This window comes from Pristiophorus japonicus, chromosome 8, assembly GCF_044704955.1.
Source record: "Pristiophorus japonicus isolate sPriJap1 chromosome 8, sPriJap1.hap1, whole genome shotgun sequence".
Taxonomy (NCBI): Eukaryota; Metazoa; Chordata; class Chondrichthyes; family Pristiophoridae; genus Pristiophorus; species Pristiophorus japonicus.
In genome coordinates, this window is record NC_091984.1 from 204,877,838 (window position 1) to 204,896,174 (window position 18,337).

The window sequence follows — 18,337 nt, forward strand, 5'->3', positions numbered from 1 at the left end:
TCAAAGATACGGCCATTCTAGAATATTCCTTTATTTAACCTTCTCTGGAGTTACTGATGAAATGAGTACCTATAGTATTAATTAAATTATTTTGTCCTTCATTTGGATCCTTTTCATCACACATTATAATTCTAATCACTCTATGCCTTCTCAACATCCTATGTAGATCATCTCACCTCAGATCGCAACTCTCAACTCAAGTAAAATTACAAAGGCCCAAGCAATTTACACACCTATAAGAATAGTCACCACAAACAGAATCATTTCTTATATTTTTAATTTAAAAATAAGTATCAAAACAGTCAGCTCTGGTCAATTAGTAATTGTGTATATTTATGAGAACTAAAATCGATGAAGAAGTACAAATTATTTGAAAGAAAAAATACATTTCATCTTGTGTTTATGTTGATGCAGCTTCAGGAATAGTCATCTCTTCGACACAAGGGGATTCAGATAAAACACGGGGAAACCCCAATATTTCATTTACAAACAGTTCACTTGTAATCTCCTGGGGAAGATGCTGTTCAAGCAATACTGATGCACCTGTCAAACCCCAAAAAAAGTAAAATGAATTTTACAATTAAACAGGACATAATTTTTCTGTACAACTCTTTCTCTTGCTTTAAATGTTTTGTTTGTGATTTTCAAAATAAAGTTTATAGATTCATACAAATTACAGAAATAAACATTCAATAGTATATTTTATACTATCTAGCTCAAAGATGTAACATCATAAAGCAGAATATAAATATTCCATTAACATTCCAATACCCCTGCATCTCTCCTTCCAAGTAACAAATTAAATAAATCAAAAGCAAAACCTAACACTTGAACACTCTCAGTAGCCCTACCAAAGCTACCCAAGTTCCCTATTCACTGGAAGGGGGTCAGACATGAACAAAATACACAGGAGAGGTCTCTTCCACTCAATGGAGGATCAGCAAATTGCAGCCCTGATTTCCAAAGTCTTTCTCATCCCTTGCAAAATGTACCTTCCCTGGACTATCTCTCCAGATTCACATTCTCATAAGATTCACCCACCTCTGACGTGTCTCCCAATCAGGATATTCTATCCAGAGTTTAGAACAGAATCTGAGAAGGATTTTTGATTTGTACACTATCCTCTTTGTTTAAATAGAACTGATGCATGCAGATATTTCACATGGTATTTGGTCATTCTGCTAAATATTAGTAAGCATGACAGTTCTATTATACAATCATTTTACACTTTATGCGACATATGTGAAAAGTATGTCATAAAAGTACGGAAACAAGCTCTTTGATTAAGCTTATCCATTTGCAAGGATTAAATTGAAAGTGAAAATGGTGTTATAATCAGTGCTGCTAAATATCTGATCAAATCTACACAGACCAAAAATAGCACCTTTTTTATTTCATGTGGTTAACATTGGTCCAATGTATATTTGAACCAGTGCCACTGCAATTCATTCACAACAGTTAACCTGATCTATCCACTGCTAGGTGCTAAGTGTAATTTTAATATTCTCATCCTTGTTTTCAAATCCCTCCATGGCCTCACCCTTCCCTATCTCTGTAGCCCTACAACCCTCTGATATATCTGCGCTCCTCCAATTCTGGTCTCTTGAGCATCCCTGATTTTAATCGCTCCATCATTGGCGGCCGTGCCTTCAACTGCCAAGGCGCTAAGCTCTGGAATTCCCTCTATAAACCTCTGCGCCTCTCTGCGTTCCTTTAAGAAGTTCCTTAAAACCTCTTTGGCTAAGCTTTTGGTTATCTGCCCTAATAGTTCCTTATGCGACTCGGTGTCAAATTTTGTTTGATAACGCTTCTGTGAAGCCAGGCATCGGTTTTCTCACCACCTCACCAAAGGACGCTGCTCAGCACCGACCTTACAGTTCGCATCTCGCCGTAGTCAACTAGGCTCATACAGCAGTGCCTGGTCTCCAGTCGTCTTGGAACCTGTTGCCACTGGATCAAGACCTTGCCCGTGTGGTAGCCGGTTGCAACGACCACCCCACGTTAAAAGAACTCACACACAGGCATCTTACATCTTTCAAAATGAAGTTCGGGACCTGGAATGTCAGGACCCTCATGGACAACTCCAACAGCGACAGACCAGAACGCTGCACTGCGGTAGTTGCCTGGGAACTCAGACGCTTCGTCGTCAACATCGCCGCCCTAAGCGAGACCCGACGGGCAGGGGAAGGCCAGCTCAAGGAACAAGGTGGAGGTTACTCCTTCATCTGGAAAGGTAAACCAAGGAGTCGGTTTCGCTAACAAGAATGAGTTGATCGACCGCTTCAGAGACTTTCCCTGCGGGATTAGCGAATGTCACATGACTCTCCGACTCACCCTATCCCGGAACCAGTCCGCCACAGTTATCAGCGCGTACGCCTCAACACTCGACGCAACAGATGAGGCCAAAGATGGATTTTACTCCAGCCTTGAACAATCCCTGCCCCGCGTCCCTATGGATGACAATCTGATCCTCCTCGGCGACTTCAACGCCACGGTCAGTAAGGACACAGACCTCTGGGGAGGCATGATCAGCAGAGAGGGGTAGGGAAAACCAACTCCAGTGGTATTCTGCTCCTGACAAAATGTCCAGAACACAACCTTGTCATCACTAACACTTTGTTCCGCCTGAGGGACATGTACAAGGCATCGTGGCAACACACTCGCACCTGCTCAACTACGTCATCGATCGAGCCAGGGAGCGCAAGGACGTGCGCATCACCTGCGCCATGACAGGTGCTGACGACTGCTGGACGGACCACCGCCTAATCTGTTCTGTCATCAACATAGCTCCAAAGCGGCGACGGCAGAAACATAGAAACATAGAAATTAGGTGCAGGAGTAACCAATTCGGCCCTTCGAGCCTGTACCACCATTCAATAAGATCATGGCTGATCATTCAACCTCAGTACCCCTTTCCTGCTTTCTCTCCATACCCCTTGATCCCTTTAGCCGTAAGGGCCACATCTAACTTCCTTTTGAATATCTCTAATGCTAGTGCTGTTGGGGAGGAGTTAAACTAATATGGCAGGGGGATGGGAACCTATGCAGGGAGACATAGGGAAATAAAATGGAGTCAGAAGCAAAAGATAGAAAGGAGATGAGTAAAAGTGGAGGGCAGAGAAACCCAAGGCAAAAAACAAAAAGGGCCACATTACAGCAAAATTCAAAAGGGGCAAAGTGTGTTAAAACAAGCCTGAAGGCTCTGTGCCTCAATGCGAGGAGTATTCGGAACAAGGTGGACGAATTAACCGCGCAGATAGCAGTTCACGGATACGATGTGATTGGCATCACGGAGACATGGCTCCAGGGTGACCGAGGCTGGGAACTCAACATCCAAGGGTATTCAGCATTTAGGAAGGATAGACAGAAACATAGAAACATAGAAAATAGGTGCAGGAGTAGGCCATCCGGCCCTTCGAGCCTGCACCACCATTCAATAAGATTATGGCTGATCATTCCTTCAGTACTCCGTTCCTGCTTCGTCTCCATACCCCTTGATCCCTTTAGCCGCAAGGGCCATATCTAACTCCCTCTTGAATATATCCAATGAACTGGCATCAACAACTCTCTGCGGTCGGGAATTCCATAGGTTAACAACTCTCTGAGTGAAGAAGTTTCTCCTCATCTCAGTCCTAAATCGCTTACCCCTTATTCTAAGTCTATGTCCCCTGGTTCTGGACTTCCCCAACATCGGGAACATTCTTCCTGCCTCTAACCTGTCCAGTCCCATCAGAATTTTATATGTTTCTATGAGATCTCCTCTCATCCTTCTAAACTCCAGTGAATACTGGCCCAATCAATCCAGTCTCTCCTCATATGTCAGTCCTGCCATCCCAGGAATCAGTCTGGTGAACCTTCGGTGCACTCCCTCAATAGCAAGAACCTCCTTCCTCAGATTAGGAGACTAAACTGAACACAATATTCCAGGTGTGGTCTCACCAAGGCCCTGTATAATTACAGTAAGACCTCCCTGCTCCTATACTCAAATCCTCTAGCTATGAAGGCCAACATGCCATTTGCCTTCTTCACCGCCTGCTGCACCTGCTTTCCAACTTTCAACGACTGATGTACCATGACACCCAGGTCTCGTTGCACCTCCCCTTTTCCTAATCTGTCACCATTCAGATAATATTCGGCCTTCATGTTTTTGCCACCAAAGTGGATAACCTCATATTTATCCACATTATACTGCATCTGCCATGCATTTGCCCACTCACCTAACCTGTCCAAGTCACCCTGCAGCCTTTTAGCATACTCCTCACAGCTCACACTGCCACCCAGCTTAGTGTCATCTGCAAACTTGAAGATATTGCATTCAATTCCTTCCTCTAAATCATTACTGTATATTGTAAACAGCTGGGGTCCCAGCACTGCACCCTGTGGCACCCCACTAGTCACTGCCTGCCATTCTGAAAAGGACCCATTTATTCCGACTCTCTGCTTCCTATCTGCCAACCAGTTCTCAATCCATGTCAGCACACTACCCACAATCTCATGTGCTTTAACTTTGCACATTAATCTCTTGTGTGGGACCTTGTCGAAAGCCTTCTGAAAGTCCAAATACACCACATCAACTGGTTCTCCCTTGTCCACTCTACTGGAAACATCATCAAAAAATTCCAGAAGATTTGTCAAGCATGATTTTCCTTTCACAAATCCATGCTGACTTGGACCTATCATGTCACCTTTTTCCAAATGCGCTGCTATGACATCCTTAATAATTGATTCCATCATTTTACCCACTACTGATGTCAGGCTGACCGGTCTATAATTCCCTGTTTTCTCTCTCCCTCCTTTTTTTAAAAAGTGGTGTAACATTAGCTACCCTCCAGTCCATAGGAACTGATCCAGAGTCAATAGAATGTTGGAAAATGATTACCAATGCATCCATTATTTCTAGGGCCACTTCCTTAAGTACTCTGGGATGCAGCCTATCAGGCCCTGGGGATTTATCGGCCTTCAATCCCATCAATTTCCCTAACACAATTTCCTGACTAATAAGGATTTCCTTCAGTTCCTCCTTCTCGCTAGACTGTCAGTCCCCTAGTATTTCCGGAAGTTATTTGTGTCTTCCTTAGTGAAGACAGAACCAAAGTATTTGTTCAATTGGTCTGCCATTTCCTTGTTCCCCATTATAAATTCACCTGATTCGGACTGCAAGGGACCTATGTTTGTCTTCATTAACCTTTTTCTCTTCACATATCTATAAAAGCGTTTGCAGTCAGTTTTTATGTTCCTTGCAAGCTTCCTCTCGTACTCTATTTTCCCCCTCCTAATTAAACCCCTTGTCCTCCTCTGCTGAATTCTAAATTATTCCCAGTCCTCAGGTTTACTGCTTTTTCTGGCCAATTTATATGCCTCTTCCTTGGATTTAACACTATCCTTAATTTCCCTTGTTAGCCACAGTTGAGCCACCTTCCCCGTTTTATTTTTACTCCAGACAGGGATGTACAGTTGTTGAAGTTCATCAATGTGACTATAAATGTCTGCCATTGCCTATCCACCATCAAACCTTTCAGTATCATTTGCCAGAAGCAGTGCCGCAGAAAAATCAATGAAAAATCAAAGACCCAGCTAAGAGAGCCCTATACAATCAGCGCCTCATTGCTAACCTGGCGACCCTTGATGACCAAGACACAGAATATCCACAGCATTTGGTCTGCCCTCCAGGCCACCATAACCAGCGCCTGCGAAGAGACGCTCGGTTACTTAACCAGGAAACACCAGGACCGGTTTGATGAGAATGATCAGGAGATCCAAGAGCTAATAAATCGCAAACGCAGGGCATTTCTGAACCTAAAACAACCCAACTCGGGAGCAGCAAAGCAGCTTTACAGACTGCTTAAGGCCGAGGTCCGACAAAAAACCCGCGACCTAAAGAATAGATGGTGGGTGGAGAGTGCACAGGAGATTCAGTAGCTGGCAGACAGCCATAATGTACGAGGATTCTTCACCGCAATCAAGTCCACTTACGGCTCAAACATCCAAGGCCCCACCCCACTACTGGCCAAGAACGGGGAGATGCTCATCAAAGACACCGAGGCAGTCAGGACCCACTGGAAGGAGCACTTCGAAGATCTCATCCTCAACTCCATACCGCAGCATGCTACCCGCCACCATCTCAGCAAAACCCCAGCCCTGCACGAGGTAGAAAAGGCCATCCGTCAGCTCAAGAACAACAAGACATCGGGAGCGGATGGAATCCCTGCTGAGGCACTAAAGTATCGCGGAGAGGCACTATTGGCACGAATGCATGACCTCATCTCTCTCATCTGGAAGGAGGAGAGCATGCCGGGAGATCTCAGGCATGTAGTAATCGTGACCACCTTTACAAAAAGGGGACAAGTCCGACTACGGCAATCTCAGAGGAATCTCCCTGTTATCAGCCGCTGGGAAGGTCATCACTAGAATCCTTCTCAACCGTCTTCTCCCTGTGGCTGAGGAGCTTCTCCCGGAGTCACAGTGCGGATTCCGTCCAATATCGGGTACAAAGGACATGACCTTTACGGCGCGACAACTGCAAGAGAAATGCAGGAAACAGCACCAACCCTTGTACATGGCCTTCTTTGACCTTACAAAGGCCTTTGACATTGTTAACTGCGAGGGACTATGGAATGTCCTCCTCTGTTTCGGCTGCCCCCAAACGTTTGTCGCCATTTTCCGCCTGCTCCACGACAACATGCAAGCCGTGATCCTGACCAACGGATCCACCACAGACTCAATCCATGTCCGGACCGGGGTCAAGCACGGCTGCATCATCGCGCCAACCCTCTTCTCAATCCTCCTCGCTGCAATGCTCCACCTCACACTCAGCAAGCTCCCAGCAGGAGTGGAGCTAAACTACAGAACCAGTGGGAACCTGTTCAACCTTCATCACCTCCAGGCCAGATCCAAGACCGTCCCATCCTCTGTCGTTGAGCTACAATATGCAGACAACGCTTGTGCCTGCGCACATTCAGAGGCTGAACGCCAAGACATCGTCAACATCTTCACCGAGGCGTACGAAAGCATGGGCCTTACACTAAACATCCGTAAGACAAAAGTCCTCCACCAACCTGACCCCGCCACACAGCACTGCCCCCCAGTCATCAAGATCCACGGCGCGGCCCTGGACAATGTGGACCACTTTCCCCATACCTTGGGAGCCTATTATCAGCAAGGGCAGACATCGACGACGAAGTTCAACACTGCCTCCAGTGCGCCAGCGTAGCCTTTGGCCGCCTGAGGAAGCGAGTGTTCGAAGATCATGCCCTCAAATCTGGCACCAAGCTTATGGTCTACAGGGCTGTAGTGATACCCGCCCTCCTGTATGGCTCAGAGACATGGACCATGTACAGTAGACACCTCAAATCGCTGGAGAAATACCACCAACGATGTCTCCGCAACGTCCTGCAAATCCGCTGGGAGGACAGACGCACCAACGTTAGCGTCTTTGATCAGGCCAACATCCCCAGCATTGAACCACTGATCACACTCGACCAGCTCCGTTGGTTGGGCCACATTGTTCGCATGCCTGACACAAGACTCCCAAAGCAAGAGCTCTACTCGGAACTCCTACATGGCAAGCGAGCCCCAGGTGGGCAGAGGAAACATTTCAATCACACCCTCAAAGCCTCCTTGATAAAATGCAACATCCCCACCGACACCTGGAAGTCCCTGGCCAAAGCCCGCCCTAAGTGGAGGAAGAGCATCCGGGAGGACGCTGAGAACCTCGAGTCTCGTCGCCGAGGGCATGCAGAAAACAAGCGCAGGCAGCGGAAGAAGCATGCAGCAAACCAAACTCCACACTCACCCTTTCCTCCAATGACTGTCTGTCCCATCTGTGACAGAGACTTTACTTCCCGTTTTGGACTGTTCAGTCACTTAAGAACTCACTTTGAGAGTGGAAGCAAGTCTTCCTCGATTTCAAGGGACTGCCTATGATGATGATGAAGCACCTTGGAACGTTTTACTACGTTAAAGACACTATGGGATAGATTTTTGGCTATTTATTGCTTCGGTTTTCGCCGCAGAGGGGCGGCAATGGCGGCGGTATGCTCTTCCAGCGCCCCGCCGAGATTTTCGGTGCTGGTTTCGGTGAGGCCCAGTGCATTACCGCGCAGAAGAGGTGAGCCAGTGTACAACACCCCTGGTTGCGACACTGGCTTGATTTTTGGCTCCTGTCTGATCTGTAGCACTCTGTGGAGTGTTGTGCTGGGACCGACTGTGAAAGCAGGCAGTCCGAGCTGTAGCGGCAGCAGTGAGGTAAGGAATGTCGACCTCAGGTAATTGTGATTTTTTTTTTTGTAATTTAATGTGGTGGCATGAGTTATTTATTGGGAATGTTTTTGGTGGATTTTTTTCAAGTTTATTTTTTTCCCCCTAGGCCTCTCTTACAGCGTTTCGAGGCCAGATGTTTAGCTTGGGATTTGCGCTTGCTCAGCTGGTCTAGCGCCCTGAGAGAGTGAGCAACGCCTCCCTCAGCATCCTCCCCACACAGGGCCCAGCTGCCCAATTTTGCTGACTGAGGCGCAAACTATTCCCGGTCGCAAACTTTACCGCCTTTTTAAGCAAATTATTAAACTATAGCTTTCTGTGTTGTGGATACATGTCCACTGAAAACTAAACTAAAGGAAATAAAGTGACACTGCCAGAATGCACTTAAACTCATAACTACATGTCGAAGGAGGGAGCTACAAGGCACAGGAAAACGTAAGAGCAAAATGGGGAAAATACAAAAAAAAGAAACTGCAGATATCACATTGGTTAGCAGGAGGTTCTGCTAATCCTCCACTTCAAATCAGAACAATTTCATCCAAAGAGACAAGCTAATGCCTGTTCCCAGGCTTTTGCTGATGCCACTCCATCCAGATGTCCCTGAAAATTGCTAACTACATCATATGACCCCAATTTGCATCATCAAAAGGCCTACTATCTGAAACAGGCAGGTGCTCCAGTCACTCAAGGGAATATTCCTTTAAAAATGGCGCCGGCCGAAGCGCCAGTCTACCGACCCTATTTTGAGGCTGTAACTGTTCTATTGACCGATTTGGCCAGGTAAAAGAAAATCAACCCCATCATCATCATCATCATAGGCAGTCCCTCGGAGTGAGTTCTCAGGTGACTATACAGTCCAATAAAGGACCTACAGTCTCTGTCACAGGTAGGGCATACAGTGGTCATGGAGCCTGGGCTGACGCACGCTCCTTCCGCTGTCTACGCTTGGTTTCTGCTTGTTCTCGGCAATGGGACTCAAGGTGCTCAGCGCTCTCCCGGATGCTCTTTCTCCATTTTGGCCGGTTTTGGGCCAAGGATTCCCAGGAGTCGGTGCGGATGTCACACTTTGCGGGTGTCTGTTGGAACTACCACAGACTGCACCTTTGACCTTTTTAAGTAAATGATCAAACTATAGCTTTGTGTTGTGGATACATATCCACTGAAAACTAAACTATACTAAACTAAACTAAACTAAACTAAAGGAAATAAAGTGACACTACCAGAATGCACTTAAACTCATGACTCTTGATAGACAGAGAGAGCGAGAGGAGAATGCATTGCTCTTTGCTTTGGATGAATTCAAACCAAGATTCTGATAAAAGATTATAATTATGTTTCCCAATTCAATAAGACATAATTTCAAATGATCCTTGCCAACATTACCTCAGAACACAACACTTATCAAATAGCACTGAAAATGTTACTGAATAGAAAATCTATAGCAAAAATCCTTGCAAGTGAACTATCTAAATTCATTTCAGCACTAAGGAGAAGTGTAAATGATCTAAACATGTGTATATTGTACTTTTGGCATCAAAGGTGATCAATTCAGAACTTCCTCCCTCTGGATTCAAGCCTAATAGTGTGGAGAGGCATTCTGCTACTTCACCTTCAGCCATACATTCACCTAGAAAGCAAGACAAAAAGGGTGAGCAGGAATTTATAGTGGGTTTGTGCTCTGAAGATGTACATTTTGTGTGTCAGGAGCAAAACCAATTCAACAAAATGTACTTAAAATACATGTCTTTTTGTCTTATAATGCCATTGTAATTATTTTGAAAAGTTCTAGAATGGAAAATTCCATCTTTGTATTTTCAACGCATTTAATAATTATATGGAGGGGATGGGACTCCATGCACATATTATGCTTTTAATAATTACAATAATTGCCAAATGTTGAATAATTAAACCATTCTTACTAGTTGCCTTAGTGATAAGAGGTAAGCAGTAATAACTGACTTGGATCTACAGTCATAACTAAAAAAAGGCTATTGCTTACGTTATGCATCTAAAATAAATGTAAAACTAGTAACAATTCAGGTGTTGTGTATGACCTTCCTATTTCTTTGGCCACAACTGGCTGACTTTGCAACTCAGCTCCTACACTGAGTAACAATTGAGTTTCACTAATTTTGAACTGAATTGCTGCATAAAGCACTGACTCTTTATTCTAGATTGTGCACTTTCAACAACTCTACAAGCAATTTACTGTCCTTTTGTTGCAATCACCAAAAAAATCAAGAAGTGATAATAAAAGGGAAATAAAAATAAAGATAAAGTTGGGAAAGGCGGTCCGTCACTGAATCTTTGTACCATTTCATGCTGAACCCGGGTGACCTAACTGGTCCAATCTATGTTGTCGGACAGTGCTGAGCTTTACCACTTACATTGTTGCCTTTAAACAGGGTATGTAGGCAGCTGTACTTTATTTAATATATGTGTGCATCCAAATGTTCCCAATGTTGGGGAAGTCCAGAACCAGGGGTCACAGGCTAAGGGTGAGGGGTAAGCCATTTAGGACCGAGATGAGGAGAGACTTCTTCACCCAGAGAGTGGTGAACCTGTGGAATTCTCTACCACAGAAAGTTGTTGAGGCCAATTCACTAAATATATTCAAAAAGAGTTAGATGTAGTCCTTACTACTAGGGGGATCAAGGGGTATGGCGAGAAAGCAGGAATGGGGTACTGAAGTTGCATGTTCAACCATGAACTCATTGAATGGCGGTGCAGGCTCGAAGGGCCGAATGGCCTACTCCTGCACCTATTTTCTATGTTTCTAAATCTACATATTTCTGAAAATATTTTTAACTATTTACTTAAGTTTATACATCTGGCACAATTGGGAATTTATATTTTGGTCTTTTGTGTGTGCACAGAGGAGCTTGGTTAATGTAAATTTTGTTTTGATTTTTTTGTGCGATTGGTGTCTGTCTATTTTCTAACTTTCTGTTCCCCTGCACAAAACCAAAAATCTTGGCCGTGATCAGGCGCTTCCCTCCTCCCACAAAAAGACAAAACAGAGAAACAAGTAATTAGCTGGATTCTCAATCTGAAAAATCTGTGCACACAGCGCCATCTAAAGGATCACCACAAAAATTCAGATCATTAACACATCAGCTTAATTTTTCATGCAAAAATATAAGAAAGAATTTACTGTACTTGAATCACATTACATTTTAAAATCAAATCACCTGCATCTTAATATCTTGAGGAAATTTGGGGTTCTCCTGCTAATCTGTTTTTGTACTATCATGTTGATAAGATGTGGCCTACCCATGCCCCTGTATAAATTAAGCTGACTTACAAGAGTGTTTTTTGTAAACTCTTCACATATATATTGGACAATATTAGATGTAGGTTCATGCCCACGATTCCTCATCTTTCTAATATTGCACAGACAGTCTTGGTAGGTGCTGATCAGAAGAAGCTAGGTACTTCTCGAGAGCAAACAAAAAATGGTGAACGAATCATCCCAAGCTTCTCTTATGTCCCTCATATTGCTGGGTATAGAGTGGTATTGTGCCCAGCTTGTTTTCAGTGTTTCTGCTCAGAAATGGAATGTATAGAATTAAGAACAGAGCTGAAAGCTCCCCAGATGGCTCCATGGGTAAGTGCACTGTCCAGTTCACTACTCGGTCATACAGGCTGGGAAAGAAAGGTGTGTATAAAATTTATATAGCACTGTCTCGTGTCACTCAGAAAAATCTCAAAGCATTTCACATTCAATTAATTTCTTTGAAGTGCACTGCTGTTGCTCTGTTGATATGCATATAAAATATAGCGAACAGTTAGGTTAGATGTTAGGAAGCATTTATTTTCACAGAGAGTCATCTTCTAGAACAGAATACCAAAGCGTGCAGTGTCTAGGGGATCGGTTGATAGTGTTTGTGGCTACACCATGTCTAAGTAGCGTGGGCTTGATAGACCAGTCATTTTCTGTCCTTCCCTTAGGATGATAGGAGAATATTCTGCTCTTCTTCAAAAAGTACCATGGGATTGTGAACGCCTATCTCATTCTCTGGGACCTCTTTTGAAGGACAGCAGTCCCTTACTACTGTAGTGAAGAGTCACCCTAAATTATGTGCTTAACTCCTGGATTGGAGTTTGAACTCAAAACTTTCTGACAGAGTCAAGAGTGCTACCACTGTGCCAAGCTGACACTCAAATTACGTTTTCTTGTTGGTCCCCCGGCCTGTCCCGAACCAGCTAATCCCAGTTGGGATGGTGAGGCATCTCAGGATGAGGGAAAGTGGAAAAATCAGCAGGGGCACCTGCTCCTGTTCATCATCTAGCAACACTTCTGGAATTGCCCAAAGAATATCTGGTGAGAAAAGGATTAGGCTTGCCACTTGATTTCCCTCATGCTTTAAGTACAGGATAAGAGTGGGTTTGATACACCCTCCACTAGTTTCGCCTCACTACCGCCCACTTACTGCCCATTTAAACGCTGAGAAGTATAACGCCCATTTATCGTCCATTTTCCCAAAAAATGGAAACTGACGTCCATTTATTACCAGCGCTAGTTTCGGCATCAAGTTAACGCCGAGAATTAATTAAACTGCCCACCCATATTTTTATGGCGTCAACAATAATGCACCACAAAGAATACAGTTTTTAAAAGAAACTAACGCCTCTTTCAGTTAATTCAATCGATTCCATCTCAAATAATAACAAGAAAAACTCATAATTTGCTACAGGCTCTCCAAAACAGTACAATCTCTCCATCAGCCTTCACCTCTCTCTCTCCTCTCTCTCTTCTGTGCATGTGCAGATGACCCCTAACCTCCTGAAATGCGGGAAAAGACAGTGCTATGGATGGTGGCCTTGCACGACTGAAAAAACCGCTAACGCCCATTTCACATCGCTACAGCTAACGCCCAAATTATAAAGTGGAAACTAGCGGTTTTGAAAATGGGCGCTATTCTGGTGATCACAAAAAACAATATAAATGCTAACGCTGGAAATACCGCACACTTTTGGGCGATCGGGACACTAATGCAAAGTCTAGCCCGGTATATGCAGAAGTGCACTTTTTAGCTGGAAAACTGCACTTGTGTGGATGTTGAGTAAGGGCAGGATTGAAGTGCTCCATGGTAGAATAGCCTGTCAATACTCCCTTTTTAGATTCAAATGTTAACAATGGCTACTTGAGATACCATAGGGCTCCCACAAGTGTTGTACTGTACCTCAGCTTAAATCATTGACTTCAGGAGAGATGGGGAGAAAGTTAAAAGGAAAGTAATGGGGAAAAGTAATTACAGGGTACCATGTGATTTTACATGGTGCCTGAAGTACTCAGTTTAAATACTAAACAGACTTATTGCTGTATACTTCCACATTTATTCTCTATATTTGTATTAATATATGTATTTCTACGCCCACTGTAGTTATTCTTTGGTATTTGACTCACCTCCATTTTGCAATAGTTGCAGTAATTCTCCTAAGTCAACTGCTTTTTCTTCATTCTCATTTTCATAGCCAAGAACATCAAATGTATGCTGCAACTCAGAAACAGTCATGCCAAAAGTAGGTCGATGGTTTATAAACAGTTTAATGAAGTCGCCTAAGTCAATATCGGTCACATATTTTCCTGTATCCACATATTTACTGAACTTCACCTCATTCAGCATGTCCTCAATCTGGTGATAAAAGCAATAAAACATTACCAATTAATATAATTTATCTAATAGAGTCTTAGTTCCAATATACTAGCTCCTGTTCTGTGATATTGCAAACAGGTGAGATCTTTTTGGGCAGGATCTGGTCCAGCTGTTAGTGGGGTCAGGTTCTCGGCCTCAAAGCCAGTCTCTTGCATGAATGAAGCATCCAGGGTGAGGGAGTAAATTAATCAGTGCCTTCTCTAGGGATGTTGAGGCCTTTTATCACTTCTTTACCTTGGTCTCTAACCCTGCTCTACCTTCTATACCCCCAAGCCTCTTATCCTGCTCTACCTTCTTCCGCATATTCAACTAATTATTCCCTACCTTCCGCCTTACCTTTCAAACTGTAACCATCTTTTGCCTTCCGCCACATCCTCTCCATCCCTATTCTGACCTCCCCCTCCAGCACCTAGCTGTGCATTCCCCCAGCCTCCAGCAGCAGAGTGCTCTCTTGGCTGCGTCCAATTATCTTCTGCCCTCTAATACTGCTTGACCGGAGGGCTTCACTTATTCTCAACTCTACCTGTATAACGCCATGGAAGATATATTTTGTACATGTGCGCTTTTAATGCCATACTTATGAGGGAATTGTACACCAACACAGATTAGTAGAAGTGCAAGTTATTCTTGTGGACGTGAACATATACAATGTACCTCTTTCTCTGTAGGGTAGAATCCCAGTGCTCTCATCACAAATGGAATTTCCTGCAGTGGAATATGAGTTGACACCCCCCTGGTCTCCATTGAACCGATACGCTGGTAACGCAGTTGTGAATAGTAGAAATAGTTCTCCATCTCCTTTGTGGGACATCCAAAAACACAAAATATTAATTGATCGGAACCAGAAGAAAATCTGACAGAAGAACAGTAAAGCCTGTATACGCAAATACATTTTTTTGATATTTTCTGATCTAAAAAGTCAATTGAATTGCAGATGACACCCATTGCTGAATAAGAGTTTACTATATTCCTTTCCTGGGTGATATCTATAAATGGTACCATGATGAAGTGGCAGAGATGGGAGTTATTATGGCAATATCATGGCACTACTCTATGGCAGCATCTACTGGATCACCAACAGATTGTACCACGACACTACCGCGCTATTTTCTTTCTCATTCTAGTGAGGAAGGCAACTGATCATAGTGTCCCAGGGCCCACTTATTTTCCTTCATGCTGTGACTGTGACTATCTTCAAACTTTGTCAATTTAGAGATAAGAGCCCCTATTTTCCACAATAAAGATTTCTGGCGCCCACATACATTAATGTTCGTTTCCCCCGTTGGCAGCAAAAAAAACCCGGCACTTTCCACAAGCTAAACGTTATTTTTAGCGCCGCACTACCAGAGTTCATTTCGGGGGGCAGAGCATATAGTGTGCGCCTAAAAATCACTGCACATACATGCGCTACAAAAAAATATTTTAAAAAAACACTCACTACGCATGCGCTGTAAAAAAAAAAGTCACTTTCTGCACATGATGGGTCTGCCTGGTCAGTGAGAACTCATTGGTGGCAGAGGTGGGTTTGCAGACAGAAAATACAGCTTCAAACAAAAGATGGATGCAAGGGAAGGGGACAGAGAAGGCGAAGGGGGCAGAGACAGAGAAGGGGAAGGGGAAGCTGTAAGGGCCAAGAGATTTCACACAGAAGAAATAGAGCCCCTGGTAGAGTATAAGTAGTAGAGTTTAATGCATTGTCCATTACCCCGAGAAGCAGTGCACAGCTCAAAAAGTGGCAGGATCTCGGACAAGCAGTGACTGTGTGTGTGTGTGTCTGTGTCTCTGTGTGTGCGTGTGTGCGTGTGTGTGTGTCTGTCTGCCTGCCTGCCTGCGTGCGTGCAGAAGGACACTCTCTTCAAAAATTCTATTTTCATCTTTGCAGAAGATGGTATCACAGATCAACCGAGAAAGATCAAAAACTGGAGGATGTCCGGCAAGTAGGTTGCAACTAACAACCGTGGAATGGAGGATAGCTGATATTGTTATGGTAACTAGGTTTTACCTGCCACCGGAGGGCGCGACTGTCAGAGTCCTAATGGTCACTGGCAGAGCAAGCCGTGTATATAATGTTGGCAGCTATGTTGAATCCTCACTTTGAGAATTAATAAACTGGAATAATGTCATGCCTGAACTAGCTCACCATACATAGTCTCGTGGAGTTATTCGATACTTAACAATTGGCGACGAGTTAAAACATGCAAACTTTCACGCAACCATGTCTGTTGGAATTTTGGAGAGATTCGTAGAAGGGGAAGACTGGGAGGATTTCAGTGATCGCCTCGACCAGTACTTTGTAGCCAACGGATTGGAAGGAACCGATAACACAATTAAGCGCAGGGCGGTTCTCCTCACTGTTTGTGGCCTTATCAAGAATCTACTCTCACCAACGGATAAGACTTACGATCTTACGATGAATTGTGTACGCTGGTTTGGAATCACTTTAAACTGAAGGAAAACATCATCATGGCGAGGTATCGTTTCTATATGCACAATCGCTCCGAGGGCCAGTATGTGGCGGAATTTGTCGACGACCTGAGACGTCTCGCTGGGCCGTGCAACTTCGGAGCTGCATTGGAGCAAATGCTACAGGACTTTTCGTGCTTGGCATTGGCCATGAGGTCATCCTTCGAAAGCTGCTGGCTGCTGAATCTCTAGACCTGAGCAGGGCCATCACAATCGCCCAGGCATGCATGTCCACGGACGGAAACTCGAAACAGATATCTTCCCAGCAACGAAACTCACCGGCAAGTACTGTGCATAAAATAATATTGTTGGCAGGCAGAGCTGCACATGGCAGGGCCTACTCGTCCATGATCGTACGACCTGTAACTGCTCAAAGTCTGCCATCGGGGGTGAATCAAATCTCACCTTGTTGGCGTTGTGGGGGCTATCGGGCCCATCAATGCCGATTCGGCAACTTCAGGGGAGCCGAGGTGCAGATCCACCTAGGCCCGGATGCAAGACCCATCCATCACAAGGCTCGGGCGGTTCCATACATGATGAGGGAGAAGGTTGAGATCGAACTGGACAGACTTCAACAGGAAGGAATCATATCACCAGTCGAGTTCAGCGAATGGGCCAGTCCAATTGTCCCGCTGTTGAAAAGTGATGGCATGGTCAGGATCTGCGGCGACTACAAGGTAACGATCAACCGAGTCTCGATACAGGATCAGTACCAGTTACCCAAGGCTGACGACCTGTTTGCAATGTTAGCGGGGGGGAAGTTATTCACCAAATTGGACATGACCTCCACTTACATGACACAGGAGCTGGTCGAATCTTCAAAAAAACTGGTGCATCAACACGCACAAAGGACTGTTTATATACCACGAATGCCCTTTCGGAATTCACTCAGCAGCAGCCATATTTCAGAGAAACATGGAGAGTTTGCTGAAGTCCGTCCCAAGAACCGTCGTGTTCCAAGATGACATCCTCATCACCGGTTGCGACGCCACCGACCACCTGCACAACCTGGGAGAGGTTCTATGTCGTCTGGACAGAGTGGGACTCAGGCTAAAATGCTCCAAGTGCATTTTCATGGCACCAGAAATCAAATTCCTGGGGAGAAAGATTGCAGCAGACGGCATCAGGCCTACGGACTCGAAGACAGAGGCCATCAAGAATGCACCCAGACCCCAGAGTGTGACAGAGCTGCATTCGTTCCTGGGTCTTCTCAACTATTTCGGTAACTTTCTACCTAGTTTGTGCACATTGCTAGAGCCCTTGCACGTTGCTGAGAAAGGGTAACGACTGGGTTTGGGGCAAATCTCAAGACAGAGCCTTTGAGAAGGCCAGGAACCTGCTATGTTCCAATAAATTACTGGTACACTATGACCCATGTAAGCGGTTAGTGCTGGCCTGTGATGCCTCATCATATGGGGTCGGTTGTGTGCTCCAGCAAGCCAATATATCAGGCAAACTCCAACCAGTTGCATATGTGTCCAGAAGTCTGTCTAAGGCTGAAAGAGCCTTTAGTATGGTAGAGAAGGCGGCTTTAGCATGCATATATGGGGTTAGGAAAATGCACCAATATCTGTTTGATCTTCGGTTTGAGCTTGAAACAGACCACAAGCCGCTCATTTCATTGTTTTCTGAGAGCAAATGTATAAACACCAATGCCTCATCCCGCATCCAAAGATGGGCATTGACATTATCCGCTTATGATTATGTCATCCGCCACAGACCAGGCACTGAAAACTGTGCTTATGTGCTTAGCTGGCTACCATTGCCCACAACCAGGGTGGAAATGCTGCAGCCCACAGACTTGTTGCTGGTCATGGATGTCTTCGAGAGCGAGGGGGCACCTGTCACGGCTCACCAAATTAGGACCTGGACCAGCCAGGATCCTGTACTGTCAAGCGTAAAAAGGTGTGTCCTAAATGGAAATTGGTCTGCCATTCCCAGGAAAATGCAGGATGAAT

General features: G+C 44.7%; 1 protein-coding gene across 5 annotated transcripts in view; it reads right to left on the minus strand.

Moving 5' to 3' along the window:
• Nucleotides 1–307: 307 nt before the first annotated feature.
• cfap251 (cilia and flagella associated protein 251) overlaps nucleotides 308–18,337 on the minus strand; it is a 141,414-nt gene continuing 123,384 nt past the window's right edge. For all 5 annotated transcript variants that reach the window (XM_070886345.1, XM_070886346.1, XM_070886341.1 and 2 more), the window contains exons 19-22: nucleotides 14,571–14,714; nucleotides 13,667–13,895; nucleotides 9,782–9,883; nucleotides 308–543 (exon numbers count right to left, since the gene is read on the minus strand). In XM_070886345.1, coding sequence (XP_070742446.1) covers nucleotides 401–543; nucleotides 9,782–9,883; nucleotides 13,667–13,895; nucleotides 14,571–14,714 — 618 coding nt within the window. In that variant the 3' untranslated portion in view covers nucleotides 308–400. The remainder of the gene's footprint in view (nucleotides 544–9,781; nucleotides 9,884–13,666; nucleotides 13,896–14,570; nucleotides 14,715–18,337) is intronic.